This window comes from Glandiceps talaboti, chromosome 12 (genome assembly GCF_964340395.1).
Source record: "Glandiceps talaboti chromosome 12, keGlaTala1.1, whole genome shotgun sequence".
NCBI classification, from domain to species: Eukaryota; Metazoa; Hemichordata; class Enteropneusta; family Spengelidae; genus Glandiceps; species Glandiceps talaboti.
Genome location: NC_135560.1, coordinates 2787866 through 2800627, shown reverse-complemented (window position 1 = coordinate 2800627; position 12762 = coordinate 2787866). Strand labels below are relative to the sequence as shown.

Below are 12762 nucleotides of genomic sequence, written 5' to 3'. Positions count from 1 at the left end.
ACTTTATCTTCGTATTCATTTCTAATTACGCTTATTGATATCCGGAAACAAATGTAATTTTCGATCAAAATTTTGTCGTAGACATTATACCCTTTGGCAGTAAAGATGGCTGCGCCCGTCACAGAACCACCGGATAAAGTAAGTTCTAGAAATACTTCAATATAACTCTCTCAGTAGTAATATTTTCATTAGTCATACCTGACATTTAATAAGACGATGAATTAATCTCTTGCAAATTTTATACATATAACGTGACGACCAGTTATACTGGTGGAAATCCCAACATAATCCGTCAAAGTGAATCGTAATATGGTAGCTTTATACAGCAATTATCCTTGAAAATCGTCCATATAAACCAATGGTGAGAAACCCAATTGAAAAACCGACCACTGTCTACTCTGACTACTAACCGCACTAAGTGGGCCGGCCCCTAATATTCACACTGAATAAACCGACCAATCGACCGCTAAAGTCAGCCTGAAGTCCGTTGTTCTCAATCTGTTCACCTACAAACAGACTGCAGCTGCATTTACTTGACAGCTTGTACTTGACACCATGTTGTCCAGCTGTTTACAACTCCATGTTACCACCTTTGCATAGCACCAATTGTCATAACATGCAATATACAATTACAACTTGACACCAGAAATTTGACAATGGAACTTGCATTCTCTTCTGAATATACCATCACTTTCTTTGATTTTATTGCTTTTTATTAGTTGTCAGATCAGGTTATATAAAGAGACTGCAATTCACCATCCGCTATTTTTGTTTTCCAACATCACCACGCAATTAGTGTCTTCTGTTCCAGGAATTACATTTTTCACATAGATTTCATACTCGTTCTTGTACGTACTGGGTGCATTCAATAGTTAAAATGTTTTGCCAACTGCAGGCACTTTTAGAATGTTGCACATGATAAACAAAAAAGATGGCAGACACTCATATGGGAAAGTAGTCACATTTCGTGCAGTTTCAGTATTTATTAGTAACACAGGACAATTTGCACAGCTAAAATATACCATTGCAATATGGTTAGGACAATAATGTATGAATTTGGCTGGGCTAAATGAAGTGACAATTGCTTGTTCAAGAACAAAACATCTTGGGATATTAGTCCAAATGTGTCATCCCCAAAGATAAATTGGGTGGGTGGGTGGGTAGGTAGGTATTGAATACAACTTTAGTTCCAATGGTGGTTTGTGTTGCTCAGCTTGTCAACAATGCAAGTATAAATGTGAACATTTTTATTGTTAGAAAGTATAGCATAGCAGCACTGACATTGACTACTGTATCCGCATTATAGCAGCACTGACATTGACTACTGTACAAATGTATCTGCATATAGCAGCACTGACATTGACTACTGTATCTGCATTATAGCAGCACTGACATTGACTACTGTATCTGCATTATAGCAGCACTGACATTGACTACTGTATCTGCATATAGCAGCACTGACATTGACTACTGTATCTGCATTATAGCAGCACTGACATTGACTACTGTATCTGCATATAGCAGCACTGACATTATACAAATGTCGACTGGCCGTGAGGGCAATAGCATACGTCTGTTGACCACGAGGGCCTGTCGATCACCTCAACATCATGATGTTGAGGTGATCGACAGATCCGAGGGGGGAACTGACGTATTGCCCGAACAAGAGGCCAGTCGACATTTGTTTTATAACACATCGCATTACTTCTTGGCGTACAATACCCCATCACAGCATCGAACTCCTGCATAAAAATTGTGTAGTAGCATACACAGTTCTGTAGGATTATCCTCAACTACAGGCAATACCGTTCCTACTTCCACACAGTATTTTTCTAAAATACTCACAGCATTTTTGATAACACACTTTGTGCGCTTAGCATCTTTGTGTGACACCAGTTCTGCAAGATCTTCTTCAGACACTTTCCAAAAACATGAATTATCGTTTGCCACCATGGCCATTGACCCGTCTGAATATTTGTCGTCTTCAAGGAAATGCTCACGCATGTGCAATGGGCGGGCAATAGTCCACTCGACTTTTCATTCATGGAAGTATTGCCCTATGGGGCAATAGATCGTTATTTCCCGGGCAACAGTATTCAAATTAGGCATACCACGTGACAGGGCATTGACCAATCGCAACACGACTCATGCAGATGATGTGTTATAATGACTACTGTATCTGCATATAGCAGCGCTGACATTGACTACATACTCTATTTTGCATCTTTTCTAGAAATCAATCTTACCACTCTACCATAAAAGCAGTTATGGTCAGAGCAATCAGCATGATCACCATGGACACCGCCCTGATTTCCTAGGAAGCAACCAGCATCATCATCAACATCATCATCATCATCACCACCACCATCACACACTTGTAGACATAACCAATGCACAAAATCAGAAAATTGAAGAGCATCCATTGCTAAGACATGGAACAGCCAGAGCTATACCAACATGTCTTTGGCAGATTTTACTGGCATCAGGGTGAGTACTACATTAGATACATGACTAGCAAAGATACACATGTAGTGTGGCATTTGTAAAATAGATACAGGACCTGCAAAGATACTTGTAGTGTGGTATTTGTACAGTAGATACAGGACCAGCAAGGATAGTGTGGTATTTGTATAGTAGATACAGGACTGGCAAGGATAGTGTGGTATTTGTACAGTAGATACAGGACCGGTAAGGATAGTGTGATATTTGTATAGTAGATACAGGACCGGTAAGGATAGTGTGGTATTTGTACAGTAGATACAGGACCGGTAAGGATAGTGTGATATTTGTACAGTAGATACAGGACCGGTAAGGATAGTGTGGTATTTGTACAGTAGATACAGGACCGGTAAGGATAGTATGGTATTTGTATTTAATTCTGTCTGTGAGTCATACAAAACATACATACATCATAAATACTGTAACTAAATTTTATGAAATGTTTGAAGTGAAAGGGCCAATATGGAGATTAAATATACTGAACCAATATTGGATAGACTTCCTTTGTGTCCCCATACATGTATCTATTACTCCTCTCAATATATATTTATATTTACTTACTAAACCTCACAATCTATCTTATCTAATGTATGAAGTACTATTAGCAAGTTTACCAGCTTCAGGAGTTCTAAAACTTTAGCAAAAATACTGTCAATGGTATGCAGGGGTTTTGCAACTTTAGATTTTGGAACCTTTGTAGCACAAAGAGGGAAACCAGGTACTGGCAAAATGTCCTAGGTGTTGAGCTGTGATTCTTTTCTGGCACTCCTTGTAAAATAACTTGGAAATTTATTTAGATTTTACCTACTTACCACCCTTAGTAAAAGCAGTCATATACAAATGTGTATTTGAAGCAGTAAAAACTAACATGCAGACATTTATTTATCTTTAGAATTCTTATCTATGGATCACATGCAATTCTATTAAATTTATGTAAAGTGGATGGAGCTATTCCATTTAATTCCTCATCAGTGGTGCTGCTTATTGAGTTACACAAAGTAAGTAAATATTACTTTCAAAGATTGTGCTGTGCAAAAAATATAGAAAATATTCCCATTACGATACTGTGTACTCACTGACAACATTGTACATGACCATTGTAGCTATGTATCATGTGAGACATTTGTCACTGACAACATTGTACATGACCACTGTACCTATGTATCATGTGAGACATTTGTCACTGACAACATTGTACATGACCATTGTACCTATGTATCATGTGAGACATTTGTCATTGACAACATTGTACATGACCACTGTACCTATGTATCATGTGAGACATTTGTCACTGACAACATTGTACATGACCACTGTACCTATGTATCATGTGAGACATTTGTCATGAATCAGTTATAGAGCCTCAAAAAAGCATCACTAATCAATTGGTATATCTATTTAACATGGCATGTAAGCAATCAATCCATCCATTATGTGGTACATGTATGAACTCATCATGTGAAGTTTTTTGTGAAATATACCAATCTAGCTGTTCCACTCCAAGTATTGATATTTACCTCAGTACAGAAATCAATAATAATGTGTTCACTTTCATAATTATATATTGACAAAGACACTCTTTTCTCTAGTTATTCTTTTCAGTGGTAATGTTGCTGCCAACAATCCAATCTCAAGGGATCAACTTACCATCATGGAAACAAGTCATACCATTTGCCATACCAGCATTACTTTACTGTTTTAACAATAATATTGTGGTTCATATGCAACTCTACATGGATCCTGCTAGTTTTCAGGTGAGTAAAGAATTAACAATCATCTACACATAGATAGATGACATGACATGTGGCATCACGATAGTTGAATGGGTAGAGTGGCCGGCCTGGAATCTGCAGGTTGTAGGTTCAAGCCCATCGCTGTCATTTGTTTCTGAGTGGCTAAAGTCCTTTGGCAAGATTTGAACCGTGACTGTGCCTCAGTCAACCCAGCTGTATAATTGAGGACTTGGTAGGATAGAGGTTACAGTGTGAATGCTTTAATCCTATGCACTTATAGAGGCTGCAATGGATTGTATGCTCTCAGGCATGACGATGTTTATAACATGTCGCCAAACACCTAGTTAGAGAAATGAATATCTTTTATTGCAATAGCTCACAATGGTGTCAGGTCAATAGGTACTAATATCGTATGTCTGGAGATGTCATTCAAGTTAAAGTTTAGTGTCCTTTGTTTCATTTCCATGACGATCATAATTATGCATGAACTATTGTTATCTTAGGAAGCTCATCTGCTGTGCATGACTTATTGTAACGACCCAGACCATAGAGTCATATGAGCAGTGATTATCTCTCCTGACTCTGGCTTTGGAGTGAGGCCGTGAGGCTTTTGTAGCTGTATCCATGATAAATCAAATCAAATTGATTTGTTGGCTTTGTGCCCAAAAATCAGCACCCTCAACAGCAATCACAATTTCAACCTGCTTCTGTACTGCTTATGGACAACATCAACCAGTAGTTAGTTTAGTTTAGTTTAGTTTAGTTTAGTTTAGTTCAGTAAAACAACAAGATCGACAGTACAGATATACAAATAAAAAACTGGTACAAATTGTTGAATTACTAGGATAACCCACAAAGTCAAAGACTTGTTTCCTACTGGGGTCCATACAGTGATTCTAGAAAGTGGCGGGATAAGCAAAGGTGTTTAACTGAAATAGGAAAGAATAATAGAAGTAGGGAAAACATGGAGGCAAACTAACTACTAACAAATAAACTGGCTGTTTTCTGTATCTCTTAGTGTACTGAACAGATTATCAGATACGATTTGACCACTTTTTTAAAGGCATTTCTTTGTGACATCTGTTTTATTGATGCTGGTAGAGTGTTCAAGTCCTTAATGGCGTTAGCATAAAATGTTAACATGTACAATTGTCTAATTATTGGTATTTTAACAATTTTCAGTGAATATATTGTGGTTGTTTGATTGAACAATTATACTACATTAACAAACTAGACTGCACTTGTAACATCTTGACAGATTCAAAACCAAACTTTCATTCAAGATTTATACTTGTCACTACACAACCTACAGATAATATTGACCACTAATTACTGTCTTTGTATATAAATAATTGAGTAATTGACCAATTTTTAGTGAATATGTCTTTGGTTATTTGATGAAAACAAAATGTCCTAGTTGCAGCTAGGTTTATGATCAACAACAATACTTACCTTATTACTAATAAATACTAATTTCTTTTTATTTATTTTCAGATCTTAAGTAATTTAAAAATAGCCAGCACTGCTATCCTATATCGATACATTATCAGAAGACGACTTTCCAGATTACAATGGCTAGCAATGTGGATGTTGATGTTTGCTGGTATCTGTAACAGGTATGTTCAGATTACAATGGCTAGCAATGTGGATGTTGATGTTTGCTGGTATCTGTAACAGGTATGTTCAGATTACAATGGCTAGCAATGTGGATGTCGATGTTTGCTGGTATCTGTAACAGGTATGTTCAGATTACAATGGCTAGCAATGTGGATGTCGATGTTTGCTGGTATCTGTAACAGGTATGTTCAGATTACAATGGCTAGCAATGTGGATGTCGATGTTTGCTGGTATCTGTAACAGGTACATGTATCGTGTAACGACTCATAGTAACAAGGCCCCTTAGGTCACCCATATTTTCCCCTGGCTGAACGAAGACAAATATAGGGAAAAACATCTAAGTATACTGTAGTCATTTGTATTCATATGCTTGATTTATTTTAATTGATCATATGCAGAATTGTTACCATGGAAATAAGTGTCATAATTATACATTAAATACAGTGTGTTCATGGAGAACATGTGCATCTCATCCTTCTGAAAACAAACCAAACAGTCATTTTCAGGGCCACCACATCCTCTATATAGCAAACAACATTTATTTGTACATGTATGTTTGTGCTATAAATACATAATCACTATGTATGTATGTATGTATGTATGTATGTATGTATGTATGTATGTATGTATGGATGGATGGATGGATGGATGGATGGATGTATGTATGTATGTATGTATGTATGTATGTATGTATGTATGTATGTATGTGTGTGTATGTATGTATGTATGTATGTATGTATGGATGTATGTATGTATGTATGTATGTATGTATGGATGGATGGATGGATGGATGTATGTATGTATGTATGTATGTATGTATGTATGTGTGTGTGTATGTATGCATGTATGTATGTATGCATGCATGCATGGAGGAATTGATGGATGGATGTATGGATGGATGTATGTATGTGTGTGTGTGTGTGTGTGTGTGTGTGTGTGTGTGTGTGTGTGTGTGCAAAGAAGTGCATAAGGAATGAGTGAAACAGTCCCAATCAATAAATGCAATCCTGTCGTTTCGAATCAATATTCTTTATGATAGGATATCAAGGCAAGACATATAGTAGGTTTCCAGCTGACTCTATACATGTACATGTATGTAAAATGTTATGGAATAGAACGACATACCACAAGTTCTTTTAAATGGCTAAATTACACGCGGAAAGATCTAAAAGTCATGCGCACCACAAAGAACCCTATAGAACACTCCTCACCACTAGGTGTTTCAACCTCATCCTTAGATGTTTCAGCCTCACCACTAGATGTTTCAGCCTCACCACTAGATGTTTCAACCTCACCACTAGATGTTTCAACCTCACCCCTAGATGTTTCAACCTCACCCCTAGATGTTTCAACCTCACCCCTAGATGTTTCAACCTTACCCCTAGATGTTTCAACCTCACCACTAGATGTTTCAACCTCACCACTAGATGTTTCAACCTCACCCCTAGATGTTTCAACCTTACCCCTAGATGTTTCAACCTCACCCCTAGATGTTTCAACCTCACCGCTAGATGTTTTGACACTGTACCCAAGACTGTTAGGTAAGGGCCTGTGGTTAGGGTCTTGGTTGTCGGTGCCAAATCATCTTGGATAGTGGTGCCGAAACATCTTGGGTAAGTGGTGCTGAAACATCCAAAGTGGTGCCAAAACGTCTAGGGCTGAAATGGTCAGGTGCCAAAATATCTAGAAAGCATATGATACTAGTAAAAAAAGATTGCATGTACATGTACTAGCTCTTGATGCTGATATGACAATCAGGAGATAAGCACTTATAACCAATTATATGTATACTATGTTTTATAGCTATGGTGGATTACATATATCTTCAACTAATCATTCAAACAGTGAAGTATACATTACTATATATGGACTACTTTTAATGCTCATCTACTGTGCTAACTCTGGACTGGCTGGTGTTTACACAGAGTATATACTCAAGAAAAATTATCAGGTAAATATCCAAACTATGAAAATGAATATGGCAGACGCTGTAGATGTTATGAGTGATGTGGAAGTATATAATGATGCCGTATGGCTGTCATTAAAAACGTCATTCACACTGCAGAAAAAATTATTGGCACAAAGTGCCTTCACATTACTCCATATATCGCTTGAGGACTGTGCAAGGCAACATACATTACACAAGATTCAAGTTATTAATTTTGTTCATGTCTATGTAAATAGGGATTGTATGATAATCTCTATGGCCCAGGTATGGCATTTATGAACCACAAGTTGTACGTCAGAAGGGTCTGACTTTAGGAGGACCCATATTAAAGCCATACTACTAAGGTTCACACAAGCCATATCTAAGGACCATAAGGTTAAATTATCATATACCATAATACCGGTATGTATCATTAAAAAAAACACTGAAACATTACTTGAATCACATAATCACATAAATGGAAAGTGACATATTATTATTTTTTTTAAATGTAAAGATAGTGAGAAACAATGAAAGGTCAATAAGCAAACTGGTATTGACAAGCTAGCTACTTGCTAAGTGATAATTGGTATATAATGACAGATCTAGTTTGTTGAATAAGAATTGGAGAGAATAAATGGTATCCTCTCATTAGTCCCCGCCGGACGAAGTCCAGGACGGGGACTTTATGGATTGGGTTCCGTCTGTCCGTGCATCCGTCCGTCCGTCCGCAGCCGTTTCTTGGAGATGCCTGGACCGATTTTTTTCAAACTTGGTACAGGGGCAACATACAATGGCACACATATGCACGTCATTTTTTTTATGATACGATCCAATATGGCCGCCTAGCAGCCATTTTCTTTGCAAATTTTCCCTGTCTAAAGCCATAACTCAGACATACTTGAACAGATCTCATTGAAAGTTGGTATTAGGACAGTGTTCTATGGTATATAGGTGCATATTCATTGTTGTCATGATACAATCTAATATGGCTGCCTGGCAGCCATTTTGTTTGCGAATTTTCCATGTCCAAAGCCATAACTCAGACATGCTTGAACAGATCTCATTCAAAGTTGGTATTAAGACAGTGTTCTATGACATACATGTGCATATTCATTGTTATTGTGATACAATCCAATATGGCCGCCTGGCAGCCATTTTGTTTGCGATTTTTCTATGTCCAAAGCCATAAATGAGAGATGCTTGAACAGATCTCATTCAAAGTTGGTATTAGGACAGTGTTCTATGACATACATGTGCATATCCATTTTCATCGTGATATGATCCCCCATACCCGACCAATCCTTTATTGTTGCAGGCATATTCCATGTCCAACAAGCACACACAACATATCTAAGTCTGTTTGATTTAGGTTCACAAGTGTTGTTGCGTGATCAGAGTAGTGATAATTCCTTAAAACCCAATTATAGCGGGGACTATGTCATTCTCAATGACTTGTTTATGTATATTATGTATATGTCACTGTGAGATGAAGCTAGATTTTGAGTGAGAAGATAATTATCAAATTGCAATATTTATGTACAAATGGAGTATAAAATGGAATCTCATCTGAAAACCACAGACAATATATATGTGTATGTATGTATACATGTATATATATATGTGTGTGTGTGTGTGTGTGTATGTATGTGTTTATACCAATATCAAGGAAGATACTGAGGAGTCGTTACACAGAGTTTACAGTGTGAAACACTGTAACAACTCAGTATCTTGCTTGATATTGTGCTATTTATACCTCTGTTCAATGGGCACCACAGAAAAACATGAAATCAATATATCCCAATTGTATTTCTGTATTTTTCCTTTATAGGTTTCACTTCATTTACAAAATGTTTTACTCTACATATTTGGTGTCATCATCAATTATTTCACCTATGTGTCTTCTACATGGAATGAATCCACTCCAACAACGTTCTTCCAGGGTTATACCTCTCTAACTTTTATTATCATATTCACCCAGGTAAGTGATATTATAAAATGAATCTCCAGGTGTACTCCTTTCTAATTCTAAGTGATATATATCTAATGATGGTCTTTTTACATGTCTTGGTCACATATCTTCTTCGTCTGGACGGGGACTTATGGATTGGGTTCCATCTGTTTGTGCGTGCGTCCGTCCGTCCGTCCATCCAGCCGTTTCTTGGAGATGCCTGGACCGATTTTTTTCAAACTTGGTACAGTGGCAACATACTATGGCATACATATGCACATCAATTTGTTTTATGGTACAATCCAATATGGCCACCTAGCAGCCACTTTGTTTGCGAATTTTCCATGTCCAAAGCCATAACTCAGACATGCTTGAACAGATCTCATTCAAAGTTGGTATTAGCACTGTGTTCTATGACATACATGTGCATATACATTTTCATCGTGATACGATCCAATATGGCTGCCTGGCAGCCATTTTATATGTGAATTTTCCATGTCCAAAGCCATAACTCAGACATGCTTGAACAGATTTCATTCAAAGTTGGTATTAGGACAGTGTTCTAAGACATACATGTGCATATTCATTGTTGTTATGATATGATCTTGGTAGTAGCAATCCAATGCTATATCTGTGACTCTATGAAATATGCGTGTTCTTGGTAGTAGCAATCCAATGCAATATCTGTGACTCTATGAAATATGCGTGTTCTTGGTAGTAGCAATAAAATGCTATATCTGTGACTCCTATTCAATATGTCATATTTAATTGTGGTTATCAGAGAGATAAAAGGTTTCATAGCTTGACCACTATGTGTGCTGTTCACAACTCATTTTGGGGCCTTTAAGCAAGGGCCTGGATATTGTTGCATAAAGATTAGTTTACATGTTGTTACGACTCAATGTCTGTGTTGTTCTCACCATACTACCAATAATCAAAACTATACTGTGTAAAGAACACCGTGTTCTTTTACACACATTCTGTTCATGTTTTCAAGCAATGCCATACAATCTGCAACCATGACTATATTATAACCATCACTTTGCCAAATCTTGGATATCCTCTTGTAATCCTTATGTGCGAAATGGCCATAATATGGCATATTGGTTGAAGGGAATTATTTAGTTATTGTCTTGATATAGCATTTTATACAATCAAAAGTAAAATATTTTTATTCTTTTCTTGATTCTACAGGCTGCCAATGGTCTGATTATGTCAGCTGTGATGAAACATGCCAGTAATATTATACGACTGTTCATTATCACCTGTGCTATGTTAGTCACTACTACTTTGTCAATGTTATTATTTAATCTACAACTCAATATGTATTACTGGACAGCCTTCATACTTGTTTTCATGGCTTTATTTTTCTACCACAAACGATACAGTGTGTATGTGGTCAAACATTTTTAATTGTGTATCATTTTAGTTTAGTGACATGAATTTGTAAAACTCAGGTATGTAATACAGTTAACTGCAAACAGTTTAAGGATCTTAATTTACAATACATCTTAAAACCATCATAACTGTATTGCATATTTTGGTAAGTAGCCATCTTGAAAAATGGCAGCCACATTTGACATTATTATCTTTCTCAGTATTCCTTATACATAGTCAGTACCAAATTTCACATTTGTATCACAAAGTGAACACTTCTGACAAAAATCTATTCTTATCCACTCACTGTATCACCATGTATTTTTGACTTATAAGTCACCTGTCACCAATCTCGCATTCTGATTGGTCGAGAGCCCTGCAGATACACAGGTGTATTTTTCACCAACAGCCGTATTTTTGCTTGTTGTATCACGTGGTCACTGCATGACCCCTCGTAAACAAACGTAGCAGACAACTAGAAATACAGCTATAACCAACATTTCCAAATGCCAAATTTATTGTCAACCGTATGAAATATCATCGTTGTATACATTGTAACAAGTCTTTGAACTGTATGTTTTGTGTTAAAGAGAAACTGTCAAAAATTCCATGCAGAATGGCGATAGTTCAGATATGGTAAATGCACGGTCGTCACGCAGTTGTAATAGTGCGGGGGCATATGGCAGATTTTTGGGTTTCGTGTGAAATTCATGTTAATTTTTGCCAACATATATCATTGTGTTCCCCATCATCTGAGCAATTAAAAAATATATGTTGGCAATTTTTATTTCAATATTAAGGGTAATTTTTGCAGCAATTTCATAAATGATGTAAAATCATGGTTTTTCTGTATATTGATGGCAAATTAAAATATGTGAACTGTACGATTGCTTTATATCTGTATAAATGTACTTATGGGCATCCTGTTGACGATAAACTTGTAGACTGTTGTATAATTTTGCATTTTAATCACAATATTATAAATTCTGGCTTATTTATTTGCATATCATTTGCATATTATGTATGATGCTTCAGGTTTATTTGATTTCCTGTATTGTTTGATGTTGCTGATTGCTATTCTTTCAAAAATGTACGCCAACCATGAATTATTTCAGTTACTTTGAATACTCTGGTTGGTTTAGGGAGCCTTCAGTATTTACAGGGGGCGGAGGAAATCACACATGGTCTGTTAAGAAAAACATGACCCTCCCCCCCCCCCATTCTCCATTCGTAAAAAGTGACCCTCCCCTTTGTCCCATTTTGTAAAACATGACCCTCCCCATGACAACTGCATATACTGAACGTTAATCAATATTCCCGTTATATGTATACATACACATTAAATCATTTTGACGCTGTATATTTGTACATATACTACCATTGCAGGAGTTATATAGAAACGCCTGTGATCAGAACGAAATAAAAAGTCTACTTCTTATCACTATCAAACTGACAAATATTGGTACAAAAACAACACCGGGCACGCCCCTCTGTTGTAGGTTCATGCACATACATGTACTTGTCTGTGGTTCACGCGACTCTTTTATCGGTTTGTCTGTGCCTGTGAACGTTTGTCATGTTGTAACATAACATTTGAGTGTAAGCTTATATAATGCGACGTAATAGTCTGTCTGGTCCTAAAAATAAACTTTCAGTGT

The 12762-nt window shown here is 36.8% G+C and overlaps 1 protein-coding gene across 1 annotated transcript; it reads left to right on the top strand.

Moving 5' to 3' along the window:
* The first annotated feature begins 105 nt into the window (after positions 1–105).
* Positions 106–11961, top strand: LOC144443591 (putative UDP-sugar transporter protein SLC35A4). Its single transcript, XM_078133131.1, has 8 exons — positions 106–138; positions 2234–2487; positions 3392–3497; positions 4089–4253; positions 5727–5848; positions 7653–7800; positions 9608–9757; positions 10922–11961. Exons 1-8 carry the CDS (start codon positions 106–108, stop codon positions 11138–11140), a joined length of 1197 nt encoding a protein of 398 aa, XP_077989257.1. The 3' UTR covers positions 11141–11961.
* The last annotated feature ends 801 nt before the right edge of the window (positions 11962–12762 follow it).